The sequence below is a fragment of the Talpa europaea genome (assembly GCF_964194135.1).
Source record: "Talpa europaea genome assembly, chromosome: 9".
NCBI lineage: Eukaryota > Metazoa > Chordata > Mammalia > Eulipotyphla > Talpidae > Talpa > Talpa europaea.
The window spans coordinates 19,690,485-19,712,263 of record NC_140076.1 but is presented as its reverse complement, the minus strand read 5'-3'; the positions used below and the strand labels follow the sequence as shown (position 1 = coordinate 19,712,263).

At 48.1% G+C, this 21,779-nt stretch overlaps 1 protein-coding gene across 1 annotated transcript in view; it reads left to right on the top strand.

The window, feature by feature from the left end:
• CSMD2 (CUB and Sushi multiple domains 2) overlaps positions 1–21,779 on the top strand; it is a gene marked incomplete at both ends in the record, with an annotated part of 507,564 nt that overhangs the window by 407,162 nt on the left and 78,623 nt on the right. Inside the window, 5 exon segments of the mRNA XM_084243387.1 lie at positions 2,435–2,626; positions 7,860–7,998; positions 11,339–11,526; positions 18,582–18,776; positions 19,771–19,887. Of these exon segments, the coding sequence (XP_084099513.1) occupies positions 2,435–2,626; positions 7,860–7,998; positions 11,339–11,526; positions 18,582–18,776; positions 19,771–19,887 (831 nt within the window).

The following is a 21,779-nucleotide window of genomic DNA, read 5'->3' as shown; positions in this document are numbered from 1 at the left end:
CTGCTTTCTACTGCAGGGTGTCATGCTAAGCTCTCCGCTGCATTAGTTCTTTCAATTTCCCCCAAAACCTAAAAGGGTAGGCACCGTTTTAATCCATGTTGCAATATGGGCTCTAAGGTCAAGAGAGGTTTCAGGGACAGGGTCTCTAGTTAATAAGTGGCAAAGGCAGGATCGAGACCCCTGTGTCTGGTTTTTAATCATTTCACCCTTTTGCCTCCCATATAAATAATCTTCCTGGCTATGGTGGTCAGAGCAGTGAACTATTTTTCTTCTAAGGAATCATTTACATGTGTATAGTGCATTGTAAAGCTAGAGATGAAAGCTAAGTCTGGTTTTAATTGAGAAGGAAGAAGATTGATTCATATTTGACTTTAAAAATAAATTCAGTAAGTGTCAGATGGCAATGATTTGTTCACTTATTTATTCATTCAGCAAATATTTACTGAGCACTGTTGTGTGCTGGATACTAGGCTATGGAGCCACAGTTAGAAGCAAAACAGCCGAGGTTTCTGTTCCTATAAAGATGCACAAGTGATATGCAATACAGAGACAAATAAATTAGCAGATTTATTACTGCTTTATAAATTAGCAGGTTATTACAGATTTTGCTGTGAAAAGAGGAAGGCAGGATAATGTGACAACACTGATGGAAGGCAGCAGTTGAGGGATGGACCCAGAAGAAGGTGATCAAAGAGTCCTGTCTCAGGAGATGATATTAGAGGTGAAAATTAAATCACAAGATGGAGCTGGCATAGGAAGGTCTGTAGCAAGATCATTCCAGGCAGAAGGACCAGCAGGTACAAAGGCCCTGGGGCCAGCACTGGGGGAGGAGACTGAACTCGCTGCTTTGGAAGATTTTAGAAATCTGCATAGTGATAGCAGATCATTGATGATGTTGATGACTAAAGTTCTATGAAAACAAAGGACAAGTTTTAAATTGTGACCTCCAAAGGGCACAGGACACATTTTACCAAGAGTCAGCAAGCTTTTTCCGTAAAAGACCCGATAGAAAATACTTCAGGACTATATGATCTATCTTAGCATAAAAGCAGCCATAGACAAATAAGCGAGCCCATGTTCCAATAAAACTTTATTTTTAAATCCTGCACAGAGCCAGATTTGGTTGTGGGCTCTAGTTCATTGTGTCACTGGGGGAAGGGCACTGTATGCTCTAACTCCAGCCTTGTCCACACACCTCAGTCTTATAATTAGCGATATTCATGTGGACAGTTGCCCTATTTGATGTTTCTCAAACTTCTCCATTGAAGTCCTCCTAATAGCAGAAGAAAGTTCTGAGGAGTGTAGGAAGATATACTCTTTGGGGACCTTCTGTTTTTACCTAAGAAATAATGTGAATTTTACATTCTACACCATAATAGATTTATTATTATTCATTTGTTTTGTGTAAAAGTTATTTCTCCCAAAATTTTTGAGAAAGATTCACCCCCCAAGCAAATGAACACTTGATTCTGTGGGGCCCAGAACCCCCATCCCAGTGGCCTGCGGAGCTCAGTCTGAGAGCAAGGGGTTAGGTGTGGGCTGCACAGGAAGCTGGGCTGATGCAGCACTCCAGAAGCCTTTCTCTGATTTTCTCTGATGACATTTCCTTTGGTGTGTTTTTTCATGATGCATTTGTTCATTCACTCACTCACTCCATCTCATTTTTTTATTCCTTCCCTCCATCACCCACTTGATGTTCACTTAAAACCCCTGCTCTGTAATAATCTAGGTTGGATATTACACTGCACACATCTTCCAAATTCCTGACTTTTTAAAAAAATGCTTAGTACATTGCAGTTACTTATGTTTATTTTGAACTCTACTTTGCCATTTGCTACAAACATCAGATTTTTCTTTGGGGTTCAATCTGTTGGGTTTGCCATGCAAGAGAGAACATGGTCTTTACCGGCCTTCAATATCTCCCTGCAACTTCACAGCCACTGCCCCGAGGTCAGGCAGGCAAACTCCCAATCAGTGTTCCAAGGTGATCCATGTATCAGTACATGGCACTTCCACTCAATTATCTCCAAGCACCATACAGTGATCATGCTGGGCATATTATACAAAATTGCAAAGCTTTTTCTGTGTAACACAGTTTGTATGGCTAAGTCAAACGATTCACTTCTACAAGCATCACCACCCATCCTATGATTCTCAAGTCACAGTCATCTCATGAGAGGTAGATGGCGGTGATAGTAGCTGCAGAATGGGTGGTGATCACAAGTGGTGGTGGCAGTAGTGACAGTGATGAAGGTGACATGGACGTGGTGGGTGCTGTTCTGCAGCTGGTGATGCTGGTGGGAGGTCATGGAGGTCACATGGGTGCCATTGGCGATGGAAGCGGGGATACTGTCAGTGAGGGCAATGAGCTGGGAGCCTCGTTGTCTAGCAGACACCTCCCCACTGCACTTCCTCTTCTGCTTTCTCGCTCCAGTGTCCACAGCAACATCCTGCAATGACCCAGGGGTCCCACAGAATGGGAGCCGAAGTGGTGACAGTTGGGAAGCTGGTGATTCCACAGTGTTCCAATGTGACCCCGGCTATGCGCTGCAGGGAAGTGCGGAGATCAGCTGCGTGAAGATCGAGAACAGATTCTTCTGGCAGCCCAGCCCACCAACGTGCATGGGTAGGAAGCTGCAGCCCGAGCCCGCCTTCTGTGCCACCTCTTACGGGCTCTGGTGCCCCCCACCCCACAGCTGCATCTTGAATCTTGAGGAAGATCAGAACAGTGAAAGTTACAACAAACCCAGAATTCACCCTGTTTCGCATGCATGAATGCATACACATGCACATACACTCACCCTCTGCGCGCTCCAAATTCCCCCCTCTCTGAAGTGATCCGAAAGATTTCTAAGTCAGCCAGGTCTGTCCCTTTTCTCCCTGGACCCAGCTGGAACCCATAGAGATTGGAAAGGGTTGTCAGCAGTTTCCAGAAGGACTTTTCTGTGACCTAGAGCGCTGAAAGGGCACCCCAAGCTAGGATGTAAAGGATAGAACCGTTCTCTCTCCCTCTCAAGGAAATCATTGATTATCAGGATCGGTCCCTAGTTTTAAAATCTCCCCCTTTAACAGATGAAGTAGTGGAGGCTCTGAGACTTGTCCAAGGTCTTGGATCTTGTAAGAGTTGGGTCCTGAATATAATCCTGCTCCCTGGCTTGAGACAGAGGAGGAGGGCCTTGAAGGGAGAGGAAGACAGGGAAGAAAGAGAAATGGATAGAAACCAGCATCCCAGGAGCGCCATGTCGCTCTTTTCCTCAGGCCAAGTGCTGCGTGCACGTACCTCCCCGGTAACCATGGGTGCCGGAAGAGAACCAATAGTCGCTGGGTTGTTTCCCAGGGCCTGTCCCAGGGAGCACCTTCTCTCATTTCACAGGGTCAAATTTCGGCAGCTTCCTCCAAATCAGAGCTAGGCAGAGCCAAGATTCTCAGTCCCATCAGTCGGAATACCTAGCTTTCCATGTACCTTCCCGCCCCCAGATTGTCTCCCCTGCTGGGGATGGGTTCAGGGCCCTCCTGAGTCAGACAGCAGCAGCCCCCTCCCCAGCAGTGCCCTGCACCAATTTCCATGCGGGCTCAGTGGAAGTGACATCTCAGCCTCTAAGGACAGACCTTTGCTGGTCATGCTCGGACGCCTGTAGTTGAAAGTGAGACACCAACTCCTGTCCCTCAGGGATGATTCAGAGTTGGCTGGGTATGTGTGACATACCCACTATGATTAATACGCAGTAGCCAGGACGTGGAGATCTGGGTTCTGGAACCAGCTCAATTTCCCAGTGATATGAGGAAAGAGTATGTGATATTGGAGAATACAGATCCAGGTGTAGTTCCTGGCCCTACCAGTTTCTAGTTCCATGGCCTTGGGGAAGTTGCTTCATCTCTCTGAGCCTCAGTTTCCCCCTCTGCAAAGTGAGGTCTCCTTCCCCATGGCACTGTAAGGTGAGGACCTTCCTAACCCTAATTTCAAGAAATATGAATTTCTCTCCTTTCCTCCTTCCTTGCTGTCTCCTCTGCTCCCCCACTTCTTTCTTTCCTTCTTTCAAGTTTTCAGAATCCCTTCTTTTCCCTGGACAAGAATTGCATCTGGTCACGGGGACTCTGGTGTGGCCCTGGGGGGAATAAGTTGACTTCTGAGGCCTCTTCCCAATTCAGCACTCTCCACAGTCTCCGCTGTGACCCCTTAGACTTCCCTTCAGCAAAGCAGGTCCTGAGACAAGCCTGTCCTGGGGGGAGAGGAGAGCTCACTGTGTTAAGCTCCCGAGAGCAGTAAATATGCAGCTCACAGGGCAAAGAGGTTAATTCAGCTTTCATTACCCATTCTTCTACACTCAGCTTGGGGAAATGCTCCTCAGGCAACAAAATGAATGTCTTTGCCTCTTCTCTCAAACAGTGTGGAAATCCCAGTGACAAGCCCCTAATTTCCAGCTTCCTTGGCAGTCTGCCACGACTGGTCTGGCAGGCCTTGATACCCCTTCATTATAGGGAGGAAGCAAAGGACGAAAACAAGTATTTATTGAGTGTCATCCCCGAGACAGGCTCTGGACTAGACATTTCAGCTACATTATTGCAAAGGTGATCTCATGTGAATGTAGAGCTCAAATTCTGGATTCCACCTGCCTGGGTATGAGTCCAGCTTCACCGCCACAGGCTGTGTGGCTTGAGACAAATTACTCAATCTCCCTGAGCTTTATTTTCTCCCCTGTAAAATAGGGGAAATAATAGTACCTACCTCACAGGGTTGTTTTGAGGATTAAAGAAGATCAGCTGTCAAGTGCTTAGAACAGAGTCTGGTTCATAGTAAACACTGCACATTAGAAGTCATTATCATCATTATTTTTATTATTTTATCAATGAAGAAATGGAGGCTGAGAGAGGTGGGATAGCTCGCCCAGACTCAGTCAGCTAGGAAGAGACCCACTGGTCAGAATTTGAACCCAGGCCTGTGTCACTTCACAATCAATGGCCTTTTTCACAGCTCTGACCCCTCAGTGCAACTTCTTGGCCTTTGGGAATGATCAGCAGCCTGTCCCCATCATCTGAGCGTTGTTGGACTGTAAGGTCAAGGCAGAGTCTGCCTTCTGTTTCTTACTTGCAGTAGGGAGTGGACAGGGCAAGGCCATGGAGTATAGGCAAGGCCCTGGATTGGAAGGGAGACCTGGCTTCTAATTCCATCTTGGTTTCCCAGCCTAAGCACCACTGAGTCCCCACAGAAAGGATGGAAACCCCGGTCTCGCTTGGTCTCCTATGGCTTAATGGTCTTGCTGTCTAGCTGGGCCTAGAAGAGAAAAGGGGCTTATTTCCCTCTTGTATGTTAGCCAGCCCTTAGGAGCAGGAACCTTCCTGTGGGGGGAGCAGCTCAGGAATCCCATCCAGGGCCTGGGGCACAGCTGGCAGAGGGCAGTGTGGCTCAGGCCGAGGTCCTGAGTGGTGAGCAGATGCCTGGATGTTTGGTGCCAGGGAGCTGTGCCAGGGCAGAGGCCTGGAACTCAAAGAAACTGAGAGTCGGTTTGGAGTTGGCAGAAGAGTAAGGGCAGTTTCAGACACCCAGATTCCCCCCATCTTTGTAAACTTCCGGGAAGAAACCCTGAGCTGGTAAGGAAAGGTCAAGCCTGGTTGCCCTGTGGCCAATGAAGCCATTCTTGTGTCCCCTTGGGAGGATGGACCAGAAAGCTAGGCCTGCTGACATGGGCAGGCCCACATCTCACTGGCTGCCTCAAACTATCTGTAGGCTGGCCTGGGCCGGGCCACCCGCTCTGGACTGGACACTGGTCTTGCTTTGCTGAAGTCAAGGTTTTATCCTAATGGTTCTCTGGTGTCACCCATTTATCTACCATCTTCTCCAGAGGGTTCAGTGGAAAAGAAGCAAGTGAGACCTGACCCAAAGACCTGTCCTTGCATCTGCTTCTCCCTGCAGTGCACCTGCAGAGAGGTCCACTGCTTCTCTACTCCCGCAGCCCTCCACAATTCAGAGGCTAGAAGAAAGGGGGAAAATGGCCTTGGGTGCCCAGCTGATGTGGGGTTGAGTCTTTGTGTGACTGGCATGTTGCTTCACCTCTCTGGACCTCTGTTTCCTCCTCCCTAAGTCAGAGGAATCAGTCATTGACTCGTGGCTCATTGAGTTGTTCTGAGACATAAAGGAGAGGATGTATCGAAAGCACTATATGTCATGCCTGACATTTACTAGGTGCCCACTTGAGTGTTTCTGGTACCCCAGATGGTACTTGGGATGTATTTTCCATGGAAAAAACACTACTCATGACCACTCAGGTTTTATATTCAGCCATGTTCGGCCTTTTATGGCCTGGCCTGAAGACCTACCATTTTTTAAGGAGACCCTGTTGGGGTTGATCCAGCCCTTTAAGCCTCGCTCTGAGTAAAAGCTACAGCAGGCAGCAATAAAGCTCAGATCCACGACAAGCAAGTGGTTATTCTTGCTTCAGTCTTGGATATACCCTTTAGCTCCCACTTCGAAGTCCCTCCAGGATTTCCTGGCATCTCCTTGAATGACTTTCCCTGCTCCTATTGGCCTGCTCCACTGCCGGCCTCCAGTGGCGCCCAGTGGTTTATAGACCAAGCCTTGTTGACAGTCTCAGTCGTCTTTTCCTGAGATTGACCCCATCCATTCCCAGCCTCCACTTGATCAAATGATCGTGCAGCAGTGCAATGTCCAGCCTTTTAGGGGAGCACTGATCCAGGATCAGAGAAGCCCACTGGCATGCCCTGGGTGATCAGCAGGCTGTCACCAGCCACCCTTGCCCTTCCAGCCTGCTGGAAAGGCCTGCCATCTCTGGGGAGGGAGACCACTGTGGACTAATTGGGAATTTGTAATAACTCCATACGACCAAGCCATGCATGCTTCCTTGGACAAGGGCTTTCGGAAAATTGGAAGGTGTCTGCAGCCCTGAGCAGATGCCAAGAGCATTGGCAGTACAGGTGGCAGCCATGCTTGGCAGGGAACACGGTTATGTCTTCCACCCCTCTTGACATCAAGTGCTCTGGAACTGAGAGTAAATACCTGCAGAGCTCCCCGGGAAACTGGATGTGAGGCAGTGCAGTGAGACATGTGCTTCTACGTCTGAATGACAAGTGATGACACTGTCCTTTTTTTTTTTTAAGATTTATTTATATATTTATACAAGCACTGGGTACAGTCAGAAGCGCGGGAGGGTGAGAGAATTCACCAGAGCCAGAGAAGGAAACAGAACAGGCAGACTGATGAAATACAATGCTGAGGGCAGCAGCGGGCACAGCAGGAGAGGTCTGCGCGCCATGTGGAACCCTTGCCAGTGGCTGGGTATCGAACCAGCGCTGCAGAGGCTGCGGGCAGTTTCGCAGCCCAGAACTCAACCACTGCGCCACCAGGGGAGGCCCGACACTGTCTCTTGACTACTCTTTGTGTGCCAGATACTTTCACAGCCATCTCCAAAACCTTGACAGCTACCCCATGAAGGTCAAGACCTCAATTCATTGTGTGACCAAGGCAGGACACTGAGGTCCAGAGAGGTTAAGTAAATTCCTTAAGGTCACACTGGCAGGACATGGCAGGGAAGGTATGTTTGGGTTTTTTCATCATTTCTTGAGGTGAAATTCATAAAACCTAAAATGAGATGCTTTGAAATGAATGAGCCAGTGGCAAGTAGATTCACAATCCTGCATCCCTTCCCTCCCGCCCCAAACTGCTTCGGATATATTCCATCACCTCAGGGTAAAACCTCATGCCCCTTACACACCCCGCCTGTCCCTGGGCCCCTGCGGTGAGGTTCTAGCCAGCTCTAAGACTCAATCCCTCCTCCACATGCCTCGCACAACACCCCGTAGGGTAGGGTGAAGGGGGTTGTCTCACCCTGGCCTTCTCTCCTTAGCTCCCTGTGGAGGAGACCTGACGGGACCATCAGGAGTCATCCTGTCGCCAAATTACCCAGAACCCTACCCGCCAGGCAAGGAGTGTGACTGGAAAGTGACCGTCTCCCCAGACTACGTCATCGCCCTGGTATTTAACATGTATGTACCTTTCCACCGGGTGGGAGACAAGGGGTTCAGAGCAGCTAGGGTTCAGACCCCGGTGTGTAGGTGAGTATGCACTGGCCCGCTGTGAACAGAGCTCTCCACCCCCTGGGAAGCGAAGGGGTCGAAGCAGCAAGAGAAACTAGCATTCCCTCATGCACTCCTCGCACTCAGTCTTATTTAACCCATCTGATTAATTTTCCTTTCTACGTCTGAAGATGTTGAGATTCAGAAAGTCAGACCTTGCTGGATCTTTCCCCCGTCCTCCTGAATTTTCCTCCTCTGCCCTCTTCTCCATCCTGCCTTCTCATCCCCAGGATGCAAGCAGGCTGGGGCTTCCCTTTGGTGAGAGCCCCCATCCTGTACCAGCTCCTCTCGTCCTTCTAGAGGCAAATTCTGCAACAACAACAACAACAAAAGTATCTGCTCTTCTCTCCTTTCTAAGCCCCTGTTCATTCTCCAACTGTTGATATCTGGTTTCTCCCCCAACCCCTGCCATCATGGCCCCACTGGGAATGCCCTGTAGCCCAACAAAATGGAGCCCTCTGTGTTTTGCCCTACTCTACCTTTTGACCACTACCGCCATCTGCACATGCTTTCTCCCCTTCCTTTTCCTTCCTCTCCTAGGGCTCTCCTACTTCTGTAACTTCACACCCATATGTTCTTGTCCCTCATCTCAAGAAGGGTTGCAGCCCAGACTTCTCTTCTTGTCCACACCTCCTTCCTGGACAAGCTCCTCTGCTCCAATGACTTCACTCTCCTCCTGTGAAGGAGGAGACTCCTTCTGGAGTCTCCAGAGTAGAGACTCCACTCTGCCAACTGCTGGATTCTCAAAGGCAACAAGTACAAAACTAAGAATATTCCTTCTTCCCCAAAATGAACTCCATTGTCAATATTGGGAATGACACCTTCTCTGCTGCTTCGTCAGGGATCAAGGCTTGGAGCTTCTGCTGCCTTAACACTTCTCAAAGTCCCCTCTTCTCTGTCCTCCCAGCTAGCATCTTGATTGAAGCCCTTATTATTTCCCATCTAAATTATTGCCATAGACTCCTAACTGCTTCCTCTGCCCCCATCTTGCTTTCCATGCCAATCTTTTCTCTAGCTGGCTGTCAGCACGATCTTGTCATTGGAAACTGCTAAAATAACCACCTCATTTTCCATTTTAACATACAATAATATACTACTCAGCAATAAAAAGGAATGAGCTACTGATAATATGCAATGTGGATGAATCTCAAAAATATCATGCTGAGTGAAAGAAGACAGACACAAAATGTACATGATATACGAGTCCACTTATATGAAATTTTAGCATCAGCAAAACTAATCTATGGCCATAAAAATCTGTTCCATGGTGGCTTCTGGGAGTGGGGAAGATTGATTGGGAGAGGGCACCTGGGAACTTCTGGGGATGGTGAAATATTCTGGGTCTTGATATGCATGTGCCAAATGGGCGTACACTTTAGAATGATCATTTCACAGTGTCTAAATTACACCTCGGTTTCAAAACAAAGAAAGAAACAAATAGAGCCTTTATTTTAAGTTCCTATAATGGTTTCCTCTTCCCTATAAATTAAGTTCAGAACTTTCGACTTTCATTCCAAATTATCTGGCCCCTGCCTACTAGAACCCCCGCCCTATCCTAACTCCACCCCATCAGAACCCCTGAGCTCCAGGCAGACTGAACTGCTGGCACCTTCCAGCACTATTCCATGCCCTGTGACTTGGCTTCTGCTTCTCCCTTCACAGTGGTTTCCATTTCCCATCTCGCCCAACCCCCAAAGGTGTTTCCACTCCCAAGAGTCAGCTCCTGTTGTGCCTCCAGGAAAGCTTTATTCCCATCCTCCCTGAGCACCCTTGTGTTGTGCTCCCACATGCTGTGTAGACTTCAGACTTTTCTGTGTTGTCTTCACACCTGTCACTTCCTCCAGCCCCATCACGAATCAAGGAGGGGTGTTGTCTGCTGTATCCCCGTGTCCACTTTGCACCAGGTCAGGCATCTGGAGGCTGCTCAGGTAGAATCTGATGATTAGAGGAAGACACGAACAGAGGCAAGGCGGCTCGTGGGAGATGGAGCTAGATTCGTGACCAAGACAGACACACTCCAAAACCTCTCCCAGTGACTTTTGAAAGATCAGATCAGGAAATTGAATTAAGGGAACAAGGAGGCCTTATCACCCAGAAATATTGGGGTGACTCCACTGCTGATACCATGTGAAAGGGAGCAGGTGTACCCCTGGCTCTACCCACCATGCCTCCAGCTCCCCATCCAGGCTCTCTGTCAGCCCCACCACATTTATCCTAGAGGTTGTCACGGCACCCTCTCCTCACCATGTATCTTAGCTAAAGGGTAGACAGGCCTCTTCATTCTTATTCCAGCCAATAGGATATCTGAGTATCCTACATGGTTGTACTTTGAACAAGTTTGCTTCAGTTGCTTGTATGCTCTTGTTTTCATCTTTGCAGACTTGATGGGTGTCAATTACCTTTGTGGGAAATGTGCTGAAGGGTGGGCTCCCTGCACCCCAGGGCAGGCACATGGTTAGATTTCAGAGATGTTGCCAAAGAGTTTCCCAAAGTTGTTGAACCAATCCATACTCCCCAAGCAGGACAGGAGAGCACCAGTGGCTCTACCTTCTTGCCAACCCTTGTATTTTCTATCATTTTCACGCTAGTCATTCTACTGAGAAAAATTACATCCCAGAACTCTAATATTCACTTTGCTAAACTAGGACAGTTATTTAAATGGATTTTTTTTTTCCTGCAGCAGGGTCCAGATCACTAAGAGAGGAGCAAGGCTGTGGGTACAGAGTCGGGGAGGGTCGCAGATCCTAGGAGCACTAATTGCTGGTTTGGGGATAAAGGAATGATGTTTAGAGTCCTTTGTAGGAATAGACAGACCCCTTCTCCCCGGAAAAGGGTCCCTGGGTGGTTCTTTCCCCTGGGGCCTGGAGGTGCAGGGTAATACAGTATCAAGAATGTCAGAGTCAGGTATGAGACCTGGGCTCTGACCTGGCTGGCCACTTGGCATGTGGAGCTAGAAACGTATTTCCCTTCTATGAAAGGAAGGTATTAGGTTTCTGCTCCAGCTTTCTGGATGTGGATTCTGGAACCAGCCTCTTCTTCCCGCAAACCTGCCTTCTATATCTTCCCACAGGCCTGGGCGAGTACCAAGCCTTTGTTCACTGCCTCTCCAGCAACAAGTCCTCAGGGGTTGCATGCCATGGGAGGGAGGGCTTGCTCTCTGGGGGACCCCTGTCTTTTGGATGAGCCTAAGGCCAGTGTGTGCCTTTATTTGACCTTAGTGGGATGGGGGTGGGATGTTTTTGTTCCCCAGCTTTAACTTGGAGCCTGGCTATGACTTCCTCCATATCTACGATGGACGGGACTCTCTCAGCCCTCTCATAGGAAGTTTCTATGGCTCCCAGCTCCCCAGCCGCATTGAGAGCAGCAGCAACAGCCTCTTCCTCGCCTTCCGCAGCGATGCATCCGTGAGCAATGCTGGCTTCGTCATTGACTACACAGGTAAGGGACCTGGCACAGAGGCTGCTGAGGGCAGGGCCAGACAGACCTGGCAGTGGGCAGTCAGGAGGCAGTGAGGAGGGCACTGGTATGGATCACAGGGGACTCTTACCAGTCCTGGGGCTACTGCTGCAGAGCCTCCATCTTCCCTGTGTCCCCCCAGGTGCCTTAGTCATTCACACCCAGGTGCCCCAGGCCTGGGAGAATCAGCATTCTTCTTGCACAATATTTCTATTCCCTAATCATCACCCCTCTTCAATCCTTTTTCTAGGATGACCATTCCCCACCCTGCTTCAGACTCCCAACAGCCCATACCTGTCAGCTAAAGCCCTCCCCACAATCTTCCCGTCTACCCCAAAACCTCCCACTATCCTCAGTAAATCCAACGCCCATGTGTGGACAGTCCACCCACTTCAGGGGTGCAGTGCCTGCACCTCCTTGTCATAGACTGGACTCTTTCTGATACTCCTGACCACATTTTCTCATCCCTTCTGCCATCTCTTTCTTTTCTTCCCATTAGACTTTTAACTTAGTTAAGACAAGCTGAGTAGTATAGGGGTCAAGAGCAGGGGTCAGCAAACTTTGTCTTAAAGAAGCAGAGAGAAAATATTTTAGGCTTGTGAAGCTCAGGGTCACTCAGCACTGTGATCATAGCACTAAAACAGCCAACAACAAAACCCCAAGGAAGGGGTATGACTGCTCCAATAAAGATCTACTTGCCGAAATAAGTAGGTCAAGAACTGCTGGTCAAGAACCTGAATTGTCAGATGAACTGGGGACTGGACTTGTGTTTACTACTTAGCAGTTGTGTGACCTCAGGTAAGTTTACAGCAAGTTGCTTATTTTCAATACCTCCATTTCTTCTTCTCTAAAATGATGGTAGAATAGTCCCCGTCTTCAGAAATGTAAAAATCAGTGAGTCCAAAGCCCATGGTATGGTGCCTGGCACATGTCAAACATCCTATAGTCTTCCAATAGTGGGAATCCCAGGCTCCAGGAGTTCCAGACTAGTTCCAGGCTCTCCAGCATACCACTTCTCTGTTATTCTCTCTTTGACCTTTTCTTCTTCCCTAATTACCCCAGACACCATTATCCAAATCCTAGTCCCATTTCTTGCTTGATTTATGAGCTTGGCAAAGTATTCTCTCTTGGAACCCATTTCTCCACCTATAAAATGGTAGTAATCATAATTATGTTGCAGAAAGTTAAAATTAAAAGATATTTTATACACAGATATTATATGTATGCATATGATGCCCAGTATGTATTCAACACCTTATAGATACCCTAGAGATGATCAATCTTGTTATTGTTTCCGTAACCCAAGTTCACCCAGGCCTCATCAGCCTGTGTGTACAAATGCGGTCACATTACCAGTTAAAATTAAAAATTTCTGGCTTGTGTCCCCCACTTGCATAATGTGGGACCTCCACAACCTTTTTAAGTGTCCCTTAATTAAGTATTTCTGGCAACTCTTAGTAGTATCTCTCATGAAATCACAAATAATCCCAATCATAGTAAGAGCTAACAGTGTCTACCCACTGCTGACACTGTCCCAAGCACTTTACATGCATCAATTTGTCAATATCCTCAGAACAATGGATTGTTATTTGTCAGTATGGTTCTAAAAGATTAGAGAAGGGTTGTTTGTACTCTTTATTTGAGGCTGGCCTCGGAAACAAATGATTTGCCATTCTCTCCTCTTCCGGGCACCTGTCATTCCATAAACCTCCTGTCCCTAAGCCCTTCTCCGGATGCTAATATCAGAAACATGGTCACATCTTGTGGAATTCTAACAGGAGGTGGGACTGGGACTCAGCCTGAGGCCCCCAAGGCTCCACCCACCACCATCCCCATGCCCTATCATTATCATTTTGAGAAAACCAGAGCAGGAAGCACAAAGCAAAGGATTGAGTCAGGGCAAGAGCATCAGAGGATGAGGTTACCCACCGTCCATCTCCAAAACCACTCTGTCTCCTCCCTGCTTCTTTCTAAGTATTTTCTACATTTTCCTATCTCTGCAGATCCATATGTTTCCTTCTATATTCTCCTAGGACAAGTATGACTGCCTCATTCTTGAATCACTCCTCAGTTTATATCCCAATTCCAAATCCCAAAGTACCATCAGGTTGATGAGACTTGAGTCAAGCATCCACTGAGCAATGTAATGGGATTAAGGCTTCTTCATAAAGGTCAAGGGAAGATCTAGTATTTTATTCATTTGTCCACTCAACAAACATTTATTGAGCACATACTATGTGCCAGACACTATTATAGGGACTGAAAGTAAAATGAAGAACAAAATAAAGTCTCTGCCTCTCTAGAGTTCCTGTCCTAGTTATAACTAGATTTACAGACATTTCACTATAGATGAGGTTGGAGGCCTACCTAATTTTAAGACAAAGATGAGTGGATTTCTAGGTGTCTCTGTTAAGTTGTTGTTGGAGAGTGGCATCTTGTCTTCTCTGGGCAGGCCACTCGGAGATGATTCTGAATGCAATCACATCACTTGTGGATTTCTCTTTGATCACTTCTCTAAGTCACTTCTCATGTGAATCCACCCTCCTGGGTAGCTTTACCCTTTGCCAGAAGGAAACCAAAGAGATAAGTAGGATCCTGGTTTTTAGATACAGTTACTAAAATGGAGTCCTCGGGAGATTTATTGACTCCCTGCAAGCCAGAGACATCATGAGAATGGGGTGTGGGGGGACTTTTATTCTCATCTTCCAGCAGATACAGTGGCCACCTCCTGGGCAGGCACAGCTAGGACAGCCAAGACTGTTCATTCATTCCACAAGTGCGTTCTTACTTCCTACCTCATACCCTGTTCTGGATATGGAGGAGACAGCCGTGAGCAAAATGGTCATGGCCCCTACCCTACAGTAACAAAGATGAACAAGGAGACAGGCAATAAATAAACAAACAAACTAGCAGCAGAGCTTCTTAAGGAGTTACAACAAGATTTGCATACCTGCTCCCAGCCTTATCACCACCACCACCCACAGCTGCCCTGGGTTTTCCTTCCTAAACTCCAAATGGAAATATCTTCATGTTTACCCCTAAAGTAACAGGTGTTCATTTAAACCACACAGAAGCATTTAAGAGGGACTACAAACACATCCCCTATAACTCTGTACCCTGAAGTTCCATTACTAATGACCTGTCCTAACATTCTAGATATTTTATGTAAATATAAAGTAAGGTAAATTTTATACCAGGGGTCAGCTAGCTTTTTTCCATAAGGGAGCAGATATAAATATTTTCAGCTCAGCAGGCCAAGGTGGTCTCTGTTAACTGCTCAACCCTGCTGTTGTAATGCTAAAACAGCCATAGACTAGATGGAAACAAATGGACGTGGCCACATTCCAATAAAACTATTTATGAAAGCAGGCAGCCAGCCAGTGGAGGCCGTGTGGACTCCTGCCGACCGTCCTGTACGAAAGGGACCACACCAGAAATTCTCATCTGTGATGTGGGCTATTTTTCTTTCTTTCTTTTGTTTTTTGCTCAACAATACAGATCTTGGGCAGCCCTCCATATCTGTAGTTGAAGACTTTCAGCATTCTTTTTAAAGGCTGCTTATATTTCAGTGGATGACTCTAATCCAGCCTTTTTTAACCAATTCTTTATTGGTTGGGTATTTGGGTTGTTGTTTTCAATTTTTTTGCCATTACAGTGTTTGAAAATTTGGACAAAAAGCAGTTTTTTCTAAATTTTCCATTTTGGAGGGTTTGGATTTTTTATCATTATTGTGATGTTTTTATCACTTAGTTTTAGCATTCACAGCTGAGTTCTAGGTTGGCCAGCTGAGTGCTGATTTTAGTCTCAATTCTACCTCTTAATACTTGAATGGCTTGGAAAATTCATTTAGTCTCTCTGATCACCACATTCCTCATCAATAACCCGAACATGAGGGTACCTGGCCCTGCCCGCTTCAGAAGCTATTGTGAGACACAAATGAGCTAACAGATTGGAAAGTGCTTCGAAAATTATAAAGTGATATTCCTATGTAAGGGGCTATCATCATTATCATTATCCTTGTCGTTATTATTAATGTGGTAATGCTTGAAATGATGAGCTCTTCTTGCTCTGACATATGAGTAACTGTAGAATAGAGTCTGTAGTTGGAATTATTGATGCAGTTGTTGATTTTCCAAGCCCAAGGTGCACAGCCAATCAATTCAGCCTACATTTATTAAGCCTATATTATGTGCCAAATAGAGCCAGCCCTCTTGCCAAGTTCTGTGCTAGTTACCAGGGTTATGAAAAGAATAGGTGATGTTCTATAGGCATTCAGAGCCCACTGAAAAGAAAAACACTTACTCAGCCTACCAAGATAATATCATCAACGCTTTAACTGAGAAAAAATTCTGCAGAGAAAAGGCAAAGTTCAGGGAAACGTACTCAAGAGAGGGTGGATTTGAAAGGACTTTCTAACATAGTGGAAAGTTCTGGGGTAATCACACCCAGCTGAGATCCAGTGCTAGTGCAGCAGTTATCCAAAAGCATAGTGGCTGCCATGAGGTGGAAGTGTATCTCCTTCCTATGAATCTGGAGATTGTCATGCACAGCTAATGGAGTGCTTCCACCCAGGCCCTTTTGTCTTTCTACTTGACCATGCGAATACATGACTCACATCCTTAAGATTATCTCAGCACCTAAAATGGTGACTAGAATTCCCGCCATTGGCTCCGAGTTCCAGACTACAGGAAGGAGAAAGGAAAAGGAAAAGCCTGTAAGCATTCTCTCTCTGAGTCACTGTTCCTTAAGTAACCTACCTAAAAGTCCCACAGCTATCCACTGAGGGTCCTCTGCTAGATGTGTGGCCATTTTCTGGGTCCCAATTGAGTTTAAATGCAGTGGTATATCCCAGACTGCTTGACCCTTAGCTGTGGGCAGAGGACAGTGTCCATCCATGTTGTCACAAATGGAAGCATATCTTCCTTTCACATATTGAATAATGAATAATATTCCATTGTGTATAGATACTACATTGTTTTTCTCCATTCATCTGTTGACAGGCATTTTGGCTATTGTGAATAATGCTAGAGTAAACATATCCTTCAAATACTGTTTTTATTTTCTTTGGGTATATGCCCAGAGGTAGAACTGCTGGATCATAAGGTACATCTGTGTTTAATATTTTAAGACACTTCCATGTTTACTCTAGTGGTTGGACACCAGGTTACATGCCCCCCAACACTGTGTAAAGGTCCTCTGTTCACCACCTCCTCCCCAGCACCGCTATCTCTTGTCTTCTTAATGATAGCCATTCTGAGAGGTGTGAGGTGATTTAGTGGTTTGAATTTGCATTTCCCTGATGATTAATGAACACATTATACTAAGTGAGATGAGTCAGACAGAGAAAGATAAGTACCACGTGATGTCACTTCTAGGTAGGATATAAAATGGTTACATTCAGAGAGCCAAATAGTGGTTACCAGGGGATTGGGGGTGGGGGTAAGACTGATGATTAAAGGTATAAACTTGCCATGTGCAGTGAATGAACCATAGTGATCTAATACAGTCTAATGAATATAGATAATAATACTGTATTGCAGTTATAAGGTGATAAACGTCCCTAACAATAGCAATCATATTACAATATACAAATGTGTCAAAGTAGCATATTGTACACCTTAAATTTACACAATGTTATGTGTCAAATATATTCAATTAAAAAAAGATAATAGATAAAAAAAGAGCAAGGCTGTCATAAGGGTTCCAAGTAAGAGTGGGTACACTTGACAGGCCCAGACTCAGAGTCCCTGCAGTCACCGCTGATTGGCAGCCCAGCGACACCCCCAGACAGCGTCTGCCTGGTGAATGGGTAGTCTGCGAGGTGCACAGGTGACAAGGACAGCACTCAGCAGCTTTCTCCTCGTCATTCATCTCGGGACACTGATTCCTTCTGTTCTCGCTTCGCTCCCTCTTTCCTGCGTCTGCTCTTTGAATTCCTGAGCCCTTCCACAAGGGCATTCATCATACTTCTGTGTGGGTGCCCATCTCTCACCTCCCCAAAGCGTGGCCTCCAGGGCTCCCAGGGAACCCTGATCCTCAGCTGCATTTACTGATACAGGACATGACCCCAACTTTGTCCTGATCCTGCCCAGCCCTGATGATGACCTTCTCGACCATCATTGGTCTTAGAACAAGAAGGACAAGAAAAGGCAGCAGTGGGTGGAGGCGACCCTTGACTCCAACGACTACTTGAGATTTCCAGCCAAAGATAAGGGTGCCGAACTAATCTTTCTAATTGCTCAGGCAGCATCAAGTTCACTCTTATCCAGTGCACAGGCATAGAGCATATGCCTGCTGGCACATCCATGGTGTGGCTGATTGGGAGGACATAGAAGTACAATAGCCTAATAGAAAAATACTGATGTAATAAACTAGCAAGTACCCCATATACCAGTGCCAAGGCCTGGAAAACTGTATGAGATACCTCAACTTATCCCAGAGATTGACACAGCTTCCTACTTCTCTCCTAAATCTGTGTTGCTGCCCATGCACTCTCCATAGCTCATAGATAAGACCATCTGCAAAGCCAATGCCAGCTCTAGCTGCCCAGCCTATAGCACAGTTTTAGGCAAAAGAGGGAGGAGAGCAGTCTCCAAGTGGGAGCTCCACCATGCTAAGAGCAGAGAATCAAAGGTAAGCAAAAGGGAGGACAGTGCCTGAGCCCTGACCTTTGCCACAGTGACCCTGTCTGCTCCTGAGTTAGGATCCAGGGACCAGGCGGAGCAGCCTGGCCTCCCCTGGGGAGAAATTAGTACAGGTGTGAGAGAGCACCTCAAAGGTTTAGGTGCAACCTCCTCCTTTGTGGATGTGGATGGAGGAGGGGAAATTTCACTCTCCAAGATGACTTCCAGATCTGGATTTCCAACCAGCTTTAGAGATGTTTCCAGACCTGAAGGGAACGGGACCAGCAACCTCAAGTCCCCATGTGCTCTGTGACTAATTGAAATCAGGGTCTCCTCGCGGGTGCTTTGCCGTGGAACCAGACCACTCACGAGCCCGGTGTGTGTACGCATGTGCTTACCTTTCTTCTTTTCCAGAAAACCCACGGGAGTCATGTTTCGACCCTGGCTCCATCAAGAATGGCACACGCGTGGGGTCCGACCTGAAGCTGGGCTCCTCCATCACCTACTACTGCCATGGAGGCTATGAGGTCGAGGGTGCTTCAACCCTGAGTTGCATCCTAGGGCCCGATGGGAAGCCCACGTGGAACAATCCCCGGCCAGTGTGCACAGGTGGTAGAGCCTGGGGGTGGGGAGGGAGTTGGAGGGCATGAGGGCAGCAGAGGCGGGGAGGAGGGGCATCTGCTGGGGGAGAGGGTAGCAGGAGGGGCCCCTCAGAGGGAGGTTCCTTAGGCTGGTTAGGCTGGCAGTGAATGAGAATGACCAGTAATTCACCAATTGGACTATTTGTGTCCTCTCCCTGAATTCATGTTGGTCCCAGCCCCACTCAGGCGCTCATGTCCTCAACAGCAGCCCCAGACATACCAGCAGCTCACACCTGGAAGAAGGAGTTTAAAGGTGGCCCCAGGCTTATTCCTGGGCCTAGGGAGAGCCACTGTGGGGTCAGATTGTAAAACTCAGGCCAGCGGGTCGGCTGGTTCCGAGTGAGCTGGGTTAGCCACAGGGTCCCAGAAAGGCCATAGGATGGGAGGGTCAGACTCACAGAATGGCAGCCACCTAAAGCTGAAAAGCAAGGAGGTACCTGTGCCTAAGCGAGAGAGGCTGGTCTTGAGGTCTGCCTCTTGTGAAACAGGGCCCATGGTTGAGCACAGAGGGGCCTACTACACAGGCTGTACATTCTCTCTGAGATTTATGTGTGGAAGCCTGAGCTCTCTGCTCTTGCTGACACTATGCGCAGGTGCAGACATCAGCCATGGGGGCCACAGATCATCCTTGGCCCCAGCTACAAGCAGGAGAGGCTCTCCAACTGCTCCCCCAGGCTGTACCCCAGGGACCAGTGTCAATTATATATTAGAGGGAAAGACTGACCTGTGCCCAAGAGGGCCCTTGACAGCATCAGTGTGAGTTTCAGGCCATGTGCCAGGCCAGGAATGAGTGTCCCCAGTTGGGCATGGCAGTCTTAGAACTCCCCTCCTCTGCATGGGTGGCCGTGTGCTGCAGCACAGCCCCACTGGGGCCAGAAGCTCCAGCAGGATGGAGCAGACCAGAGGGGGCAGCTGAGGAAGGGCCTGTGAGGTCACCAGGCCTCTATCTGATTCTCTTTCAGCCCCCTGTGGGGGACAGTATGTGGGTTCAGATGGAGTGGTCTTATCTCCCAACTACCCCCAGAACTACACCAGTGGACAGACCTGCCTGTATTTTGTCACCGTGCCCAAGGACTATGGTATGGGGTTTGTATGTTTGTTTCTTTGTTTTCTGATTCCTTCCAATTCCTTGCGCCCCTTACAGTTGTACCCCAAATCCACTCCCAATTGTACCCACTCCCATCATGGGAATAGGCCCAGCAGCCTCCCACCCAGGACAGCCAAGTACTGACACCAGCAAGTGGCCTATAAAACACTGACACATGAAGGCCACAGGAGACCCTCTGGAACCAAGAGATTGGGTTGGTGAGGAGCCAGGACAAAAGGAAGGGTGCCCCAGGGGCTGCTCAGAACAGCCCCACTAGAACCCAAGCCAGGGTTACCAAGGGGCAGGACAAGAAGTGGTATGGAGCTGGGCTTAAAGGAATAGCTGAGGGAACTGGGAGTCACACTATTGCAGAATTCCCTCTAAGAGCAGGTGCCTGGTCCGGCAGCTTGAGGTAGGATGAGCAGGAAAAAAGTGAGGAGCAGGCCATGTCCTAGGAAGGCAGAGAAACCTCCAGATGCCAAGAGGCATGGGCAAAATGAAGCCACCTTCTTGGCTGGCTGGGACAGAGACAATTAAGAGCCCTGGGATTTAGGAAGATCCTGGGGGACACAGACTGGTGTGCCAGGCATGGCTGCTTTCTCCTTGGATGTTTTCTTTATAGGAGGAGTAAGAACTCTTACTAAATGTGGCTGCTGTTGGGTGGGCAAAGGGTAGCCCTGTACCCTGACCATGTAGAACAGGAATGGGGTAGTCTGCAGGGACTGAAGATGGACAGAGGGCTGCGCAAGGGCTGCTGGCTTTCACCACACTTTCAGTAAGCCCCTGTTAGGGAACGTACGCTCTGCTGGGTCCTAGGGCTACAGAGATGAGAGACACATCGCCTGCCCCCATAACCTCCAGTCTCATCTTCCCCCTTGTCTCCACGGCTCCAGCCATTGCACGCCCCTCTGGCCCCAGCGCCTGCAGAGTTAATGAGTGTGCACACACACTCCCCAATATGCTTATGAGGTGGGCGTGCTTGACCTGCAGGATCACAGCTAGGAAGTCCTGCAGGGAGCTCCAATCCAATCCGCTACCCTGAGCAGAATCCTTGACAGGTGGGCGTGCAAGTTGTGCTTGAATTCCTCCAGTAACAAAGAGCTCAGGCCTTGGTGAGCTGCCGAGCTCAAGGCCAGTCAACATCACTAATCCGAAGCCTCTGTGTGGAGAGTTAGTTCTAGGAAGAGGTAGCAAGCTGTCCCAAGCATCTTCCCTTGACCAATGATGATGAGTCTGGGGATGGGGGACAGATTTTTGCCCCTGGTTCTGGAAAACGTCCCCAATTCAGGTGTCGGCTCTAAAATCCTCTTCCACAGACCTTTCTTTGGCCCCCTACCCAGAGCGGGCTGCCCCACCCTATCACTTTTCCCATTACCCCCAGAACTTAGCTTTGTCTGCAATTATCTTACTTATCTCGTTCCCTCCCAGGAGCAGGCTGCTACTCACCGCCTTCATTCCTTTTAATTGTGGGGGGTTTGTATGGTGCTTTGAAGAAAAAATGAGGGCGAATGCAGGGGCCTGAGTTCACATATAAAATGGGGGATGTTGCCAAAAGCCCCCTCAAGTCCTTGAGTTGATTAGCTATTGCAGCTGCTAATCTGGGAAAGAAAGTTTTGCTCCACATCACCTCAGTCCAGGGAACAGAGACAATTCTGTCATCCTGTCCTATGTGGGACAATGCCAGCCGCGCCTTCCCAGCTCCCACGTCCCTGCTGGTGTCTGGTCAAAGTGCCAATCAGCCAGCGGAACAACCCAGGAAACAGCGAGCCACAAGAACCAGCAGTTCCCTATGAGGTGACCTGCTCCCGCCACACCAGACCCTTCCTCCCTGCCCCCATCCTGGCCACCCAGTCTGCCCCTCTGAGATCTGCTCCCTTTTCTCCC